We start from the raw sequence: 18,886 nt of genomic DNA, 5'->3' as shown, positions 1-18,886 counted from the left end.
GATCTACTCATAATGCAGTTATACCCTACTATTAAACTTTGTTCAGGGAAGTATAAAATTTCTCTACCTTTGTGAAATTTGAGCAGATATCATGGTTTTCTGCCAATGTTTTAGTAAAAGTTGTTTTCTATCTTTGTGTTACACAGGTATTCTCAGTTCAGTGTTTAATACTAAATTCAAATTTAGTATTAACATCTTCCGTTTACACAGCCCATTTGTACTTCAGACTGGAAGCCTGCAGTGGCAAAGAGCAGGGACTTGGGGCTTCTCAACCTCTCTGCCTTCTACTTTCTCTTTTCCCTGCCCCTACTCAGTATGACAGATTACATATGACTTCCCTAATTTTAAAGATTTAATTTTGGGGGTGGAGGAAAAAATGGATAAGAAGTTTTACATTAACTGATACTGTTTTCTGGTGGCTTCATACTCTGACCTGGAAGATACTGAAAATTAACCCTTCTCAGAGCTTTCCAGCAAATTCCTTGACTGAAATTGGGTATTGGTGGTAGAGACGGTAGGCTGGTTTTCTGTTCCATGGAATTTCCTGGGACTTTTATTAGCTCTAGGACTGTATCCTTCACGGTCATCTTCCATTGCTGTACTCATCTAGGCAGCCCTGTTGTAGAGGATCCATGATAAATCCAGGACCTCCATTTCATCCATGTAGCTCGTGTGTGTGCAACAGGAAATATGCCTGCGTTTTCATAATCTGAAAGGCCAATTCCTATTCAGTCTCCTCTATCTTGTCACCTTAACACCACTTTTCTCAGGTGTAAAGTAGGCACCATTAATCCTTGTATGCCACTTGGAAGGTGCCAGCCTTTCTTCAAGATGTGTGTAAACTCTGCCAAGAAATCTATTTCCAAGTTCCCTCTTTCTCATCTAACATCATGGCTTGGCTGAAGTTTCCAAGAAACATGAGCCAATTTATTGAAGTTTCCTAGATAAACTATCCAATGTAGAGGTGGTAGTAGGAAGCCCTGCAATGGTTTGAATGTCCCCCCCAAAACTCCTTGAACTCCAAAACTCACTGAATCCCCAATGTGGTAGCATGGAGAGGTGGGGCCTTTCAGAGGTGATTGGGTCATGATGGCTCTGTCCTCATGAATGGATTAATCCATTTATAGATTAATGGATAATGGGTATTCATGGGAGAGGAACTGGTGGCTTTATAAGAAGAGAAAGGGAGATCTGAACTAGCACGTGAGCCTGCTCAGCCCCCTTGCCGTATTACACACTACACTGCCTCGAGACTCCTCAGAGAGTTCCCTCCAGCAACAAGGTTCTCACTTTCTTCAGATGCACCTTCTCTACCTTGGACTTGCCAGTCTCCATCACTGTAAGCAAGAAATTTCATTTCTTATAAATTACCCAATTTCATGTATTCTGTTACAAACAACAGAAAATGGACTAATGAGGGTTGTCTCGCACATTTATCTGTGATATATACCATATACAGTCTCTTAAATATAGTAACAGATTATATGTCTTCTTTTTTGGTGTGTTTTGTCCTAACATGAATCAAGTAGATTTCTCTCTTTTTTTATGTTCTGCAGTGGATTATATTGTACGGGAAATTTCTTTTTTTTTTTTTTTTTCTGTAGAATGATAGGCTTATTGATTTTATTTTTTCAAAGCCTTTAAGAGAATCTACAATCTGTCATCATTTAATTCATTGCAAATCAACTTTATTGAGGTATACTTTACATGAAATGACATATACCCATTTGTCTAGGTTGATAAGATTCGTCTAATACATATACCCATGTAATCACCACCACAATCAAAAAAGAATGTTTTTATTACCCAAAACATTCCCCATTGCCCGTTTGCAATTTATCTCTTACTCCTTATCCCTAAGCAAACATTCTATTTTCTGTCAGTATAGAATTTTTCTTTTTTCAGGTATCTTTTCTTTTTAATTATACTTTAAGTTCTAGGGTACATGTGCACAACGTGCAGGTTTGTTACATATGTATACATGTGCCATGTTGTATGGGAAATTTCTATATCTGAAAGGGTTGATGTTCCTTTAAGCATTTAAAGGTTTACCCATAAATATGTAATTTATATGAAATATTTTTGGGGGGAATGTTTTATAAGTACATGCTACTTTGTAAGGGATCTTGAATAACATTTTCCACCCTGCCACACAGGGCTTCAGTTTCTGCAATACTTACGGGTCTCGAGGTTTTCTGCTTGTATTAGCCTTGAGAATTCATGTTTTTCAGGAAGATGTCATTTTTGTTTGGCCTTTCTAATCATTAGCATGCACATGTACATTGCTTTGTCTTATGTTTTAAGCTTTTAGAACATAACTGTTATGATTCCTTTTCATTTATAGCTGTGATTGTTCATCTCAAGAAATATCTATTTTATTTATATTTTTAAAGAACTAGGCTTTGACTTTATATCATAATTCTATTCACTAACTTCCTGTCTATCTTTGGAAACACCCTCCTTCTCTTGCTTTGGAAACACCCTCCCTCTCCTGCTGTGATCCACCTCTATGTTGGGTTGTTCTGCAGTGGGCAGGTCTGTACACACCTACCCCCAAAGGCTGAGGAAGCTGAGAGGCTAAAGAAAGAGGCTGACAAATCCAGTTTCTTAGAAAGACACATTTAATGAGAACTTAAGAACAGGCGCCATGTCTTTGTCTCAGGCAGCAGTGAGACGAGATGGTGGATCCTCACACAATTACCCTCAAGATCCAGGGCTTATATACCTTAGTGAGGGAATGCGTAGGACAATCGACGTTGACCTCTCAGGGAGAGGCAAGAATGCTGTGTGAATCTGCTTAAGGGCAGGATTGATGGTCAAGGCTCTTTTGACCGAAAGTCCAGATTTATGGTAACAGTAGAAAAAGTAGAAATCTTAGAGGCATTCCTGGAACAGGGGTTAATCAGAAGTCAGAATGGCAGATTACCATCCAAAATGGGGTGGCTTTAGGCTCCACTTGGATGGTAACATCAGCAAAGTGGCAGACTGAAAAGCTCCAAGCTCTTGTCCCCTCACAAAAACATCCAAACAAAACAAAACAAAAACTAGAAGCTATCTGAACCAACCTTGTAGAAGCTCTGGAAATCAGTTTAAGGTTCACAGTAATCAGTCAAATGCCCAATCAAGCAAAAGCTATGTTAAAAACAACAGGAAAGTTTTGTGGCATTTTTCACTTGCCATTTCCCCCACCCACATCCTAGGGCAGGGATTGTTTTCGGTTTTGAGCAGGCAGCAGCCTCATACCCAGTTCTCGCTCTCCTACCGGAGGCAGCAGAGCAGATCTTATTTGCAAATTATTGTGTACATATGTTCTAAACTGTCTGGAGAATGCCTGAAGGACTGAAGCAAGATGTTCATCTCAGTTTTGCCTAACTCAGAATGCAAGTAAGAGAAGGGGCAGGCAGTGCTCATTAAGGCTACAGGGTAAAGATGAACCTAAAGATGCCTGGGATGGGAGATTTTGGATGGAAGCATAAAATAGACCATCTAAGGCTCAAAAGAGAAGCTGGGATGAGACTCTTAGAGAAATGAGGTCATTCAAAAGCAGCCACATATATAGAGATACTTAAAAATCCATGCACATGCCTAGACAAGAAGTATGCACAGAAAAGTCCTAAGGAACCTCCGATGTTTGCTTTTGGTTAATCCCTAGGCTTAGAGGAACGTGTACCCCAGCACAGAGCCAGTCTACAAAGACTGAGAAAGAATGCTGTTCTCTTTTTTGTTTGTGCATTTTTTGTTTGTTTGCTTCAGCTCTCGGCACTTAAGGAAATTCTTGTTAAAACATTTTCCAGGCATGGTGGCTCATGCCTGTAATCTTAGTGCTTTAGGAGGCCAGGGTGGGAGTAACAGTTGTGATCATGAGTTTTAGACCAGCCTGGGCAATGCAACAAGACCCTGTCTCTACCAAATACATAAGTAAATAACAATAAAGAAAGAAACAATCTAGCCAGGCATGTTGGTGCATGACTGTAGTCCCAGCTACTTGGGAGGCTGACACAGGAAGGTCGCTTGAGCCCAGGTGTTCGAAGCTACAGTGAGCTATGGTCAGGCCCCTACACTCAGCCTACGCAATAGAGTGGGATCCCATCTCTAATAAATAAATACATACGTAGATAAATAAACGTAAAACATTCTTTCAACATGAGCTAAAGCAACGGAGACTTCACTGATTAACCTTGACACGAAATAATCTTTTCAAAAAAAGTTTAGAAATGACTCAAAACAAATGGACTGATAAAGTTAAAAGCAGCAAACCCTGGGCAAAGGAAAGAATCTGATTTTCAGAGTGACCGCATTATAATAACGAAATGCCCAGTTTTCAGGGGAAAAAAATCACAAAGCATACAAAGTAAGAGGAAAACATGGCTTAGTCAAAGGAACAAAATAAATTGGCAGAAATCTAATTATTGGACTTACTTGATAAAGACTTTAAATCTCTTTATTCAAAGAGGTAAAGGAAAATGTGGACAAAGAACTAAAGGAAATAGGAAAGAAGACAATAGCCATCCTAATGTGTGTGATGTAGTGTACTTCACTGCGGTTTTGACCTGCATTTCCTTAAACTGCAATGAGATACTACATCACACACATCAGAAATGGCTGATATATATATCTATATATAGATATATATATATAGATATATATATATATAACATTTTAATATATGTGTATTTTTTTAAATGAAAAGAACAAATGTTGTCAAAATCAAGAAAAAATAAGAACCTTAGGGATCTCTGATGGGAATTTAAAATGATTCAGTCACTGTGGAAAGCAGTATGGTGGTTCCTCAAAATTTAAACAACATATGATCCACAATTCCAGTTCTGGGTAGATACAAAAGAAGTGACCCAAACAGATATTTTTATGCCAATGTTTATAGTAGGATTATTCATAGTAGTGAAAAGGTAGAAACAACCCAAACGTCTACCAGCAGATGAGTGGAAGTAAAATATGGTGTATCCATATAAGGGAATATTTTTCAGTTTTAAAATGTAATGAAATTCTTATACATGCTACACCGTGGATGAACCTTGAAAACAATATAGTAAGTGAACTAACCATGGGCAGAAAAAGACAACTATTTCACTTATATGATTTCACTTATATGTGGTGACCTATAGAATAGGTTAATTTAGAGAGACTGTGTGAACTAGAGGTTACTGGGCCTGGGGTTAGGGTCATCCATGTTACTGTTTAAAAGGTACGGAGTTTCTGTTTGAGATGATGAAAAAGTTCTGGAAATGGACAGTAGTGATAGTTGCACACCAATGTGAATGTGCTGAATTATGCACTTAAAAATTGCTAATGGTACATTGATACTGTATATATTATATTTGAATTAAAATGTTTTTTATTTTTTCATGTTTAATTTGCTAATTTGGATGCTGTTTGGTCTTGCTCTAATAAATCTCAGTTACGTATCCATTTTATCCCCTCAATATCTATCATCTCCTCTGTTTTCAAAGCTTCTTTTTTCTACCTCTGCCTTTGAGTAGGTTTTACAAGTTTGCCCTCTCCTTTCTACTAAAAATAAGGTCACCCAGACCAGCATCAGCATCACCTGGGAACATTATCTGGGAATTTCAGAATGAAAGACTCACCCAATTCCAGAATCTGAATTTTTTTCTTCTTCTTCTTTTTGATGGAGTCTTGCTCTGTTGCCCAGGCTGGAGTGCAGTGGCGCGATCTCGGCTCACTGCAACCTCCGCCTCCCAGGTTCGAGCAATTCTGCCTCAGCCTCCCAAGTAGCTGGGACTACAGGCATGTGCCACCACACCCAACTAATTTTTTGTGTTTTTAGTAGAGACGGGGTTTCACTGTGTTAGCCAGGATGGTCTCAAACTCCTGACCTTGTGATCCACCCACCTCAGCCTCCCAAAGTGCTGGGACAGAATCTGAATTTTAACAAGGTCCTTCAGTAACGTGTGTGCTCATTAAAATGTAAGAAGCTTTCCATGCTGTTAAAGGATTTTCAGCCATGTGAATTCTGTTGCCTTGTCTTCAGTACAGATTTCCATTTGGCATTTGTGGCTAGGATTTCTTGCATTCATCTCTCAGTGTTGAGCGTCTTCTGTCTGTCTATGCCTTCATTTCACAATGTTCTTTTGCCTTCCCATTCTTCTTGAAAAGAGGCCGTATCCACTCATACCTTTTAGTAACCAGGCACCTGTCATCTGAATTTTTCAACTTTCATTTTCTAGGCTTCCATTGCTTTTCATGGGACATCTCTTCTTTTATTCAGAATGTTTATGCTTTGGTGGAACAGATTCATAGAAACAAAGTGACTTGCTGGTGTCAATATGGATATGGTGACCTTGACTTCAGTTTCCCTCTCATATTGGAGGCTGTAGCCTCTAGGATATAAATGTGAAGATCAGGCGAAGGTGGGCCATTTGTTGTGCCTAATTGTCAGTTAATTAGGGTAGGTCTTTCCGTCTGGCTGCTGAGTTATAGCTAAACCGTGAAGTCAGACACACTTTGTGGTACTTTCGGTAGAGTCTTGAGTGACATTTTCTACGCTGGCATGCATGGCTTCCTCCAGCTGTGACAGCTTACCTTCAAGCCTCTGGGTTCCATGCATTTGACCATATCCCCCTAACTACATTCATCCAGGGAGTAGTGTTCTCAGAGGCTAGAGACACAGATAGCAAGCTGTTATTTTTGCACTGTCTGATGGAGATTTCTGTGGTAATGGGGGTAGTCCATAATCCGCATAGTACAGTAGCTACCAGTCAGTCACAGGGGGCTATTGAGTACTTTGTATGTGATGAGAACATCGGAGGAGCTCCATTTTTAATATTATTTCATTTAAATTAAATTTAAAATAATTAATTCTAAATGTAGATATAAATAGTCACACATAGCTGGTGGTTACTGTTTTGGACAATGCATTTCTCAATTGTGAAACCCCCAAGTGCCATAATCAGATCCAGATAGTTGGAGTGACTCAAAGTACTTCAGTGATTCTTTCCAACTGTTTTCTCTGTTCCTCTTCAGAGGGTTGAACCTGTGGTGTCGTCCTTAAGAACTTCTCATTCCACCCTCTGGGCAGTTCCTTTCTTTCAGGAGTTCTAGAATCTGGCATACACCTTTTGTTCTGGCGGGAGCACTGTTGCCAGTTTGTGGCTTTGTGTAGCATGTTGCCAAAGTCTTTGAAAATCGAGAGGAGGTACATGGGGCCTGTCTCCTTTGCCTGAGGGAACTACTCCTTCCCAAAAATGAGTATTCCTGAATGGTAGTGGAGTTATGCTTCAATATAGAAACATGTCCCTATTTTAGGAAAATGCTCTTTGCTAAGGGTTTTGCTGTCTTATGACACTCCTCAGAAGTATCAGGTTGTGATTCCTACGTATTGATAAGAGAATTTATGCTTTTGTATGTTTGCAGTGAACTTGTGTTGACTATTGTATCAGCTATCTATTGCCACAAGAGTGTGGTGTAACAATCAGCTAGAAAGCCTCGATGCGTTCGGTAACCCCAGAGTGCTCATTGCTTGTGTGTCTGGGTTGTTAATGAGCATCTCTGCTGGTTCTGGCTGGCGCTGTCACAGGCTGGGTGTCGGGGACCCATTAGCTTACCCAGGGCAGTCTCTGAAAAGATGAATGGTCACCTCAGTCCTGCTCTTTGTGTTCATTCTCCTGAAACCAACAGACAGACTCCTCTGGGTATGACTTTCTCACAGCAGAGATAGAAGCAGAAAAGCCCAGAAAAAGAACGCATCTTGGGGCCTAAGCATGGACTGGCACATAGTCAACTTCCAGCCATTATATTAGATAAAGCAAGTCACAAAGTCGGCGCACATTCAAGAGGTAGACAAGCAGCCAGCTCCTCTTTGGTGAGAAGAGTTGTAATGATATGGCTAGGAGCGTGGATTCTGGAAAGAGGAAAGGAATGGGCTGCTAACACACTCAACTTACCACGATAATTTTCCCAGCAACATCCTCAAGGAGTTCCCATAGCAAAAGCCTTTGGACAGTTCTATGAATGTGTTTTCTTATGTATTTTGTAAAGCAAAACGAAAATCAGGATAACCAAAACATTGACCTATGTCCTGTGACTTCTTCACATTGAATAAGCACTTACTCAAGGAAAATTGTTGGTCTGAATTATTCGATTTAGGTCCTACATCCTAGCATCTGAGTTCCTTTTCTTGGTAAAATGATAGCTGCCTCCACCAGCCAGTGCATCCTTCATCAGAGGAATGAGGAATGAAGATGAGAGTGAGTTGCTATAGGTGACTGCAAAGGACCAAATGGTTACCTGTGAAGCAATGCCTTAGCTGTGGTGCTAACCCATGGCCATAGATACAACTCTTGCCCAGATTTCTGGAACGTTTGGGCATCTTGAGTGCAAGCCAGAAGTCACACCAAAGGAGCTACTAACTTGCTTCCAGGTCCTGTTAGCTTAACAAGATTGTGATCAGAGATCTAGGACTACCCTGAAGGCAACATTTCATCATGGTCTTCACTGCACCTGAAGCCATAAAGCTCTCACACACTGACGTTAGAGTCAATTCTGCAGGATTGAATTCTGCAGGTAAGAATTGAATTCTGCAACATAAAGATTCACCAAGACCACTTGACCATAAAAACAGGGGATTCTTATCCAAGCCTCTTGACCAGTGAGCCCATGGAGGCTCTCAGAGTCCATAACCATGCACAGCCAGGACTCATGCTGGGAGTGCCTGATAGTGGGAATGTGTCCCCACTTACTCTTACATTTGGGACATTAAAGCCAAGAAGGACCAAACCAACTCTCTTTCCACATTTTGCTCGAGTCCCACACTTCAGCTTATGCCTGGTCCTCTTATCTCGAAAGTCATTTGTTCTGAGAATATTTACAGGACACTTACTCTGCATGTGTGGTCGGGGGGTTGCTGCCGTTCTAGGTACTGGGGAGAGAACCGTGGACAGGAGCAATAAAGTCCTGCTGTTGTGGGCTCACCTGGGGGTGAGCGAAAGACCAGCAAGTTAACAAATAATGGACATTCTGATTTGTAGGTGTAATGAAATGTAATGAAAACATTAAAAAGGAGGAAGCTGAGGAGAGATAGAGACCAAGATTGTTTAGTTCTAGAAGCTTCTCTGAGAAAGCTGGTCCAGGACCTTGACATCCAGTGACCAGCCAGGGACATCAGAATCAGTGCTTGCAATAGACATTTTAATCTGTTCTCTCCAGTGTCTGCAGTGAATCAAAGCTGTTCATACAAATGGAGGAAGAGATTGTGTGCGTTGCTGGATTCACTCTAAGCATGAATCCCAGACCTTGACCTTATCCAGCCTTTTCCAGTAACACTGACAAGGAGCACTTTTATACCTAAGTCAACAGGTGGACATTTCAGACAAATGTTTGCAGAAGTGAGCATGTCCCTGACCATCAGACAGCAACATTTCCACAGCAGTCCTACCAGGTGATGTGCAGAGAAGTTTGTATTTATGCAGTTCATGAAGAGTTTGCATCTGCCCTTATTATATCAATGTGTGAATATTTTAAAAATGGAAATGCTAATGCCAAAAAGTATTTCACAAGCTTAATACAACTGAGACAAAATGAAAACCCTTCAACACATTGACATCCATGTATCCTGACCTCCTTGACTCAGGCTTCCTCACTCAGGTGTGCAGGGAACGGTCTCTAAGGGTAGTTGAAGGCAGCATCCAAAGATGGTCACCAGAATCTCAAGATATGATTTTACACTTATCAGAGATAGTGCTCCCCTTACAACTTCAACTTTATTTCTTACATGTTAATACTTTTAGTTCTTAAACATATCTTTAGACATGTATTGTTTGTAAAAGCAGGAATGGTCTAATGAATGACCCTATTCCACAAAGGGTGAGAAACTGTTGGATTAAATGTCACTATAGTTACTGCAGGAATAGCATGTAGAATATTTATTTTCTGCATTTACTCATATTTCCAATTTGACATATTTAATGAGAATATTATGGGTGTATATATGTGTATATGTATATATGCCTATGATATGGGTATCAATATTTATATCTCTGTCTACATAAATTTATCAACCTTACTGCTCTTCATTCAAAACAAGATTCTCATTTCCTGAGCAGGCCTTTAAAAGTTGAATATATTTTGTATGTTTAAGGTGAAAGAGGTAATACAGATGTAGCAGAACACAAGGTTCAAACTGCCTGGATCTGAATGTCACGTCTGCCTTCCAGTGGCATCGGGAACGTGGTTGAGCTGCTTACCCTTTCCGAACCTTGGTTCACTCATCTGCACAATGGATATAATAATAATAATAGCTCTGTAATATGGTTGTTGTGAGAGTAAACATGTGTGTATTAAAGTGCTTGGCACAGAACTGGGCATTGAGCAAGTGCTCCACCGGTGTTCCATGAAGTACAGATGTGACTGGTGGGTGTGCTGGGCACCCAGATGATGACTCAGCACCATCCCTGTAATGTGGTCCAGTTCTCTAGTCCTCACTCCTCTGTCTCTTCGTCAGCTTTTTTGGTTTTTCTTTCTACTTTCAGCATTCTCAAAGTACGACTGTAAAGAAAGGATATATTGGACACAAGGACATACATGTCACTTGGCCATTATCTTTCTCTGCTTCTCTATCAGAGACATGCCTTGTAGTCACAGAGACCCTAAGCGCTGCTGTCTCTCAATCATAACACAAAAAAGAAAAAACCAAAAGAAAAAAGAGGAACCTGCTGAAGAGTAATACTGGGGGAGCCCCAGCCAGTCCTGTTGGATCCCGATTGCTGAACTTCATCCCGTTCCTTAGGAATAACAGTGGAATTCTCAGATCACAGGGGGCTGGACAAGGTGGCGCTAGATGTTGGTTAAATTATTCTGTCAGGACGGAAAATAGATACGTTTGTTAGGGAAAACATAAAACCACGTGTGTGAGTGTTGGGGATTACACAGCTGGAGCCCAGATGTCACTGTGGCCTCTCTGCCCTTGGTTGATCTCCGTGCACTCGGCTTGGACTCAGTTCTGCCATCTGTGAAATTCCTCAACCCCTCTGTAACCCCTGTCAGCCCGAACACAACTCCTGCACAGGCTTTGAGAAGCTGCTCCCTGGAGAGGTGGAGCACACATTGGATGATTTCTGCGATGTCCCAGGATCGATTCACTCAAAAGGCCCACTCTCCCAGCCTCTGATGAGTTGAGTCAACTTGGATGAGGATTTGGGGGCTCAGGGAGGGGTTGGGGCATGCTTCTCCGCCACGGTTGGCTTCATCACTCTGCCACTCGCCTCCACTCTCTCTCCTTTTGCCTTTTTGTCCCAGCTATTCAGCTACTTCTTCTGTCTTGATGGTTACCTTTTGTAGTATGAGCAAGAGCAAGCTCCCGTGCCTCACTCTCCACTCTGAGAGTGTTTTCCAAATGAAGAAGAGTAGTGAGTAGATGTGTCTGCATTATTCCTCACATAAAAAGAAAAAAGTGGCTCATTTTTTTTCTTTTCTTATTGTAAATTGACAATGATAATCGTATAGATTTATGGGTTCTGTGAAGAGGGAGTTGCGTGGGGAAAAAATGTATGGGGTACAAAATGATGTTACGATTTATGAATCCAATGTGAAATAATTAAATCAAGCTAGTTAACATATCCATCACCTCAAATAATTAACATTTTTTCGTGGCAAGAACATTTGAAATTTACTTAGCAATTTGAAATGTGCAACACTCTACTACTAACTATATTCACCATGCTGTGCAGTAGAATGCACAAAAAGAGAAAACATATTTTCCGTTTGAAATTGTCTACCCTTTGCTCATCACCTCCCTATTTCCCCTCCTCCAGCTTCTGCCACCGCCATTCTACTCTCTATTTCTATAAGTTAATTGTTTTAATTCCACATATAAGTGAGAACATGTAGTATTTGTCTTTCTGGGCCTGACTTATTTCACTTAGCATAATGTTCTCCAATTCCATCAATGTTGTCACAGATTTCAGAATTTCCTTCTCTCTGTTTTTCTGTTTTTTATTTTGTTTTGTTTTTTTGTTTTTTTTTTTGAGATGGAGTCTCACTCACGTTGTCACCCAGACTGGAGTGTAGTGGCCCCATCTCAGCTCACTGAAATAGGGCTCCATTTTATAGCCAGAATTATAACAGAATGAGAAGACCTGGACAGCTGCTGTACTTGGTGTACTTGGTGGGACAAGGGTATGCTGTCACCAGTTCTTCTAGCCTCAGGTTCCCCTTCTCCCTCCAATAATGTATCCCCATGGTGTCCCCAAACAATTTGGGCATGTTTATGTGTGTGTATGCGTGCATCTGTGTGTGTGTGTGTGTGTGTGTGTGTGTGTGTGTGTGTGTGTAGGGGGGGTGGTTTGAAGAGTGAATAAGAAAACAAACAGTAAGAAACAGTAATTTCAATCATTGACTCAGTTCAAGTGAATAGGTACCAAAATATATAAGACAATTAAGCCAGGCGTGGCAGTTCATGCCTGTAATCCCAGCGCTTTGGGAGGCCGAAGTGGGCAGATCACGAAGTCAGGAGATTGAGACCATCCTGGCTAACACAGTGAAAACCGTCTCTACTAAAAATACAAAAAAATTAGCTGGGCATGGTGTGGGGGGCCTGTAGTCCCAGCTACTCAGGAGGCTGAGGCAGGAGAATGGCATGAACCCGGGAGGTGGCGCTTGCCGTGAGCCAAGATCACACAGCTGCACTCCAGCTTGGGCAACAGAGCAAGACTCTGTATAATAAAAAAAAAGGAAAATTTAAAAATTCGAACATTGTCACTAAAGGTTTTTTTCTTCTTCATAAAGATTCATAATTTTAGCAGAACTCTGTTCTAATTTTGCATTATGGGCATCTTGTATGGACATTGGGTTGTCAATCTGCCGTAACACATGCCACAGTTGAAAAGTGTGACTCTGGAACTTCAGTTGGCTAGAATGTTACATGCTGTAGAAAAATATGCCAAAGAGCTGTGTGTTGATTTGGGATCATAGAATGTAGTGCACTCTTTGACTCCAAGGATAAGGGGAAGTGTTATGACATTTGGAAGGAACACACTTTCACCATTGCTATGGATTTTACTGATTGTCTGCATGGTGCATGCGTGCTATATGCATAAAAAATTAAGCATTGACCTGTTTACTGAATACGTTGACATTTTCCCTCACTGCTTCTCTCAATCATTGGAAAGCAGAACGTTGCTCTATCTGCTTGCTTAACCAGATGCTAATAGAAGGACAGACCTTACTCCATTATTTCCTTATCACCTGCGTTTAGGGTAAATGAGACAAGTCCATCAGAATTGGCATATGTCTAGTGTTTTACAGATGTTTGGGTTAGGATCTGTTGGTAAGAGTCAGGCTTGCTCATCACCTGCAGCATTAGTAGGTTTGTTGTGAATATTAATAATGAAGACCATTCAGATAAAGCTCAACACTGAGTTTCAAGAAAGATGAAACCTGAAGGACAGCTGGGGATTGAGGGTGACTCTAGGGATCTCAGGAGAAAGTATTCTCACGTTTTCATTCTTACTCCCCATCGTTGAATGGGCACAGCCAGGACTGCTGGTCACACAGAGACTGCACAGGCTTTGAGAAGCTGCTCCCTGGAGAGGTGGAGCACACCTTGAGCAAGGCCCCCGCTGCGGCCCAGGGCACAGCTGTGACTGCATCCTCAACTCTCCTTGCAGCACCTTCTCTCCTCTGTGATGTTTTCTCACCCTTTGCTCTCCAGTTGGAAAACAGCATCACAGGCCTGTAAACCATGGTCTTGCAGATGCACTTCCACTCTTATCTTTGCTGTTCAATTCATTCCTATGGAAGAGAGTCTCTTTAGCTCCACTCCGCCTTCCAACTCAGCCCATGTCATGTATCTCTCGCCCACTAATGGCTTGCTGTCTCTGACTCAGGAACCCACTGGAGTCCAGTCACCATTGACCGTGGTGGGGAAAGGGTGGGGTTCTAGAGATATATAATGTAAAATATAATGACCCTAATAGTTGCGTTTTCAAAGAAGCAGCTTTGAGTAAGTTGGTCTCCCTAAGAGGAGGCTGCAGACAGAGTAGGAAAAGGACTGGACATTTCTAGAAGTGTTGTTTCTCAGTGTAGGGTTGGTTTAACCATTGCATGGTAGAGCCTTAACTGTTTTGGGGAAGAAGTTATTTCCATGGCTTTAGCTGGCCCCAAGGGAACTTAACCCACCCAATTTTGGTTCATGAGTGATAAAATAGAAGCCAAATATTCTCTTTGAAAAGAGAGATGATCACACAGTTAAAAAAAAATCTGTAATATTAGAATCCAGCCCAATAAACAATGATAATAAAATTGAAAGAAGCAGAGGTGAGGTTTAGAGTTCCAAAGTGCATCTGTAGCTACTTTAACACTTCCCGTGGAAAGTCAAAGACTCAGTCTTAAAACCTAATTGGTGGTGTCCCACACATAGGATCTCTCTGTACTAGAGAGGCAAGAGAGTCTATAGACAAGAAGAGAAGCAAAAATTGAAGGTAAGAACTTCCTTGGAAACCCCTTTTTTCTGCCATTGATTATCCAAAGTCAATAAGACATAGTAAGGTTTTTGATACAATATGGTGACTATAGCTAATAACAAAGTGCTGCATACTCAAAAATTGCAAGAGGGTAGATTTTGCGTTTTCATCACACATAAAAAGAGTTAAATAGGTGATACAGTACATTTGTTAATTACTTCAATCTAACTATTTCACAGTGTATACATATTTCTAAACATCATGCTGTATATTACAAATGGATACAATTTTTATGTTAATCAAAAAATGAATGATTAAAAAATATATAATAACGTTTTGTGTTTTTTTTTCTTGATAAATCTCTTCTGTATTATGCTGAAAAGAGTTTCTGATTTACTCAAGTTTCTCTCTGTATATAGTGAATGATGTTTAGCCAGGTGGACTTTGGGCAGGGGTCCCACGGGGTGCTTACTCGCTGTTTATATAGGAGCAGTCTCCCTGATACATTTCTCAGCCCTTCTTTAATATCTGCCCTCACCCTGTGTATTTCAGAATCACCACGACAGCAGCATGCATGATGGACCTCAGGAGATACCCTCTGGACGAGCAGAACTGCACTCTGGAAATTGAAAGCTGTGTGTATCCGTATCTGTGTTTCTTTCTCCTCCTATTTGTATTTTAGATCCTGTTGTCATTATTTAGCATCTTTTTTCAAGGCATCCATAATTTTTTTGACATGGAAAGAGGGGAAGACAGAGACAGAGAAAGACAGAGAGAGAGAGACTCAGTATAAAAGAGTTCTTCATTCTAATCTGATTAAGAGAGTCTGTTTGCTGCGCTGAAATAGAAGAAAACAAATGCCCCTCATTTCGGTCCATTCAGTGAGAGGAGAGCAAACACCGAGATGCTATTTTCCTACAATATGCTTCATCACGCATGAGTGGCTGCACTGCTGGGACCCTGGGCGGTCAGAGTAAAACTCATTTCCCATCAGGAACTCGGCTTTACAAGCAGGCTATTTCTGCATCTCGGCAATTTTCTTCAATTTGAGTAGTATTCAGACGCTTCATTGATTATTCAGCATGGAGTACTCCTATATGAGAGATGAGAGCTGCATCCATAACATCTAACAATGTGCCTCCTGCTACCTAAACTACACCTCCTGGCATATCAGGATACGGTTTTCGTTGTTGCTTATCTTGGCCTATTATAAACTGGTTTATAACTAGTCTCAATTGGATTTAGGCTTGTCAATATTTGTACTGAATTTTGGAGATAAATGACTTTGACTTTGCAGTCCCACTTGATACAATTGTGGTAAGAGGCCAGTGTCTTTGTGAATGACCATGTTGAGAAACTGCCCTGGTGGTAGAGCCTAGTGTAGATCTTGGGTGAGGCTGGCCCCACGGTGCCCCTCACTTCCACCTGCATCACTGTCATGTTTTCCGAGAGCTGTGCTTTTACAGAAGAAGAAAGACGTAAAGCCTTATCAAATGATGCGTAGTTGAATTCTCTGGGGACGTTTACCTTAGAGGACAGAAGGCTCAGGGGAAAGATGATTTCCCAGTATTTGAAGGACGATCTTAAGAAGTTAACTGGCTTCAGTGTGGCCAGAGGGCACAACTCCAGTGAGTCAGTGGAAGTTTCAGGAAGGCCAGTTTGGAATCTAAGTAAGGCAGCAGCTTCTATTTCAACTGTTGGGTCACACAGTGAGTGACTCCTGAGGGAGAGGACTCTGCCGCTGTGGTGTATGGGCAGGGGTGTTTGATGAGCAGGGAGATCTGCTGTAGAAGAGATCCTCGCCATGCGTGAGGTCCCTTCTCTGCAAAGAATCCATGGTTTAATCATTTGAGTGGAAGAAGGGATTCTCCTGATTTCTTGTGGTCTGACTACACATGTCTGCATGTTGGGACTAGACAGAAGAAAAATGGTATCTTTATTTCCACACGGGAGGTCACATTCGTCAACTCAAAGTTTATCCAACAAATACTCACTGGACATTAACTATGTAGGCACGGTTGTAAGCACAGGGATATTTAGAGATGACAGACAACACCTGCCTTCGTGGAGTTTATAGTCCACAAAAGACAGGAAACCATTAGACCGAAATCAAATAGTGCTTTGAAGAAAGTAAAGTCTGATAAAAGCATAGTGAGAGATTGCGAGGTTGCCTGTGAGATGGAGTGCCAGGGAGGGCTTCTGCGAGGTTTGGTTTCAGCCAAGATGCAAATGTGGGAAAGAATGAGCTACATGAAGATCTGGAGGTGTGCCCCTGCACAGGACCCAGGCGCCCTGGGCACAGCACGCTGGTCTGAGCTGCAATAAGAGGCCAGTGAGGCCTGGCTGGGTGAACGAGGATGGGGAGCTGAAGGCCCAGGGGCCAGGTCTGTAGGTTCTTGAGGTTCTTGTAAGGAGTTTGTACTTGTTTTGCTCTTAATAATTTCACTGGGAAGCATTTGCAGGTTTTAAGCAGAGTATGCCACTTACCATGTGGAAAGATGCATGTTTTATTAAAGAGAGGACAGTAGGTAGGACCAGGAAGGAGGCATTAGCTGTGGGGAGCGTCTCTTCCCCACCCTACAGTTTTGGTCCATTTGTTTGACTAACATTCAATATTGAGTGAATTTTTTTTTTTTACATTTTATGTTCAAATTTAAAAGTCCTTTATATTGAGATAATATTGTTCTCCCAATCTCTGTTTTAATTGATCTTATTGACAAAGTAGACCTAATGTTTTAGGAGACTCCTTGGTGTTACAAGTAACAATGGACTCTATTGCCCCACTTACTCATTCTCGAGAAGCCGCGATCAATCACCACGTGAACACGAGCGCTGCGCTAAAGCTGGATTTGGAGCTATAATCCAGCTAACGACCATTGTTCTTTCTGATGAGACCACCTGTGCACATCTCTAAGGGTCAGGAATATCCCTAGAACAGGCATTTCTAAGGTTGGCAAACTTCGTGGCCAGGAAGAGCTGATAAAACCATCCAAATATGCTAAGGAGAACCTTCCTTTTGTTCTGAGCTTACCTCATGTAATCAATCACTGATTGGTGAAATTCACCTTCAGTCTTTGAACTCTCTCAAAAGCTCTCGAGAGGATTTGCCTTTCCAGAATTCTTCATACTTCAATTCTCATTTTCTCTTAAAACTATCTTATTCATTGCAGTTGAGATATATTTTAAATTCATCTCTGTGTGGTGTCTGGGTCAGCTCTGAAGTTGCACTTCACAGATAGGACTCTGGTCAGAGCGCCCATTGTCCCCAGCTTCTCGACTTTTCAGTACCAACCTGGCATATCAGGATACGGTTATGCCTGGCAACACAGTTACCAACTACACCTCTGGCATATCAGGATAACGGTTTTCGTTAGTTGCCTTATACATTAGAGACCTATTATAAACTGCGCTTTAAACAAATAAATAAAAAATCAAAAAAGATTAACTGAGTCAAAATATAGAAGATACAGAAAATGATTTAGTTAACCAATAAAAATGGCAGTGATAACTGAGAATATTGGAAAGTTAGTTCTTTGATGACACTTCCCCTAGACAAGCACATTAAACAAATCTACTCAAAACATGGCAGAGCCGCAGCCTCCATGTTAATGATAGTTTATTTAGCCGTGCATTTATACGAAATGAGGATGTTTCCTATCTCCCTGCTTCTCTCTCGGCAGATGGCTACACCACGGATGACATTGAATTTTACTGGCGAGGCGGGGACAAGGCTGTCACCGGAGTGGAAAGGATCGAGCTCCCGCAGTTCTCCATCGTGGAGCACCGTCTGGTCTCGAGGAATGTTGTCTTCGCCACAGGTGAGTCCTGCATCCATTTATAGTCCCTTCAGGGGCACTGGCTCCGTTGGTGTGACTGGAGTGAGAGAATATGCTGCGACAGACTCACGGCACAGGATCATCCGAAGGAGTGTTGTCATCCTTCACACATCACACACCCCTCTGCTCTCTGTATCTGAGGAGAGTGATAGGCTTTGCTGGGGAGGAAAGCTCACCTGAGAAGAAGATGCTCTCTGGGACTGGTTATTGAAAAGACTGAGGATGAATTTCACCAATCAATGTTTGATAACATAAGAATCTCCCATCCTTGGGCAGACAGCAGGTCATTGATGACCTTGGAGGCAGGAAGGAAGAGGAAGGAAAGGGGATGACCAGAGGAGGCAGGTGCTGTTCTCCTCCCGAGAGTAAGCTGCCTTCGTTCCACTGGGGTTAGCAGCCAGCCTTGGTGGTCCGGGAACTTGCGCCACCTCCGGTCCGCCTTGTCCCATTAGACATGGTCATCTTCCCCTGACGTTACCTTATGATGAGGCCTTAGCTTGGGTTTCCTTGTCATCTTTATATCAACTGCCCAAACATTGAGACGGTGTCTTCTGCTCCTCAGTCTATTCTTGCACAAGTTTCACTAAATGTATATTTTGCAGTGTGCAGTGCTGACTG

The 18,886-nt window shown here is 41.6% G+C and overlaps 1 protein-coding gene across 5 annotated transcripts in view; it reads left to right on the top strand.

Annotated features, from left to right (window-relative positions):
- GABRB3 (gamma-aminobutyric acid type A receptor subunit beta3) overlaps positions 1-18,886 on the top strand; it is a 232,056-nt gene that overhangs the window by 176,821 nt on the left and 36,349 nt on the right. For 4 of the 5 annotated variants that reach the window (XM_017882403.1, XM_017882404.1, XM_017882406.1 and 1 more), the window contains 2 exons: positions 14,985-15,067; positions 18,113-18,250. In XM_017882403.1, the coding sequence (XP_017737892.1) occupies positions 14,985-15,067; positions 18,113-18,250 (221 nt within the window). Of the gene's footprint in view, positions 1-7,106; positions 7,172-14,984; positions 15,068-18,112; positions 18,251-18,886 lie in introns of those variants that run through there. The other variant, XM_017882408.1, reaches the window with a different exon arrangement.

The sequence above is a fragment of the Rhinopithecus bieti genome, unplaced genomic scaffold (assembly GCF_001698545.2).
Source record: "Rhinopithecus bieti isolate Rb0 unplaced genomic scaffold, ASM169854v2 scaffold_13247, whole genome shotgun sequence".
Lineage (NCBI taxonomy): Eukaryota > Metazoa > Chordata > Mammalia > Primates > Cercopithecidae > Rhinopithecus > Rhinopithecus bieti.
The sequence above is the reverse complement of the archived record's forward strand: the minus strand, read 5'-3'. Positions and strand labels throughout refer to the sequence as shown.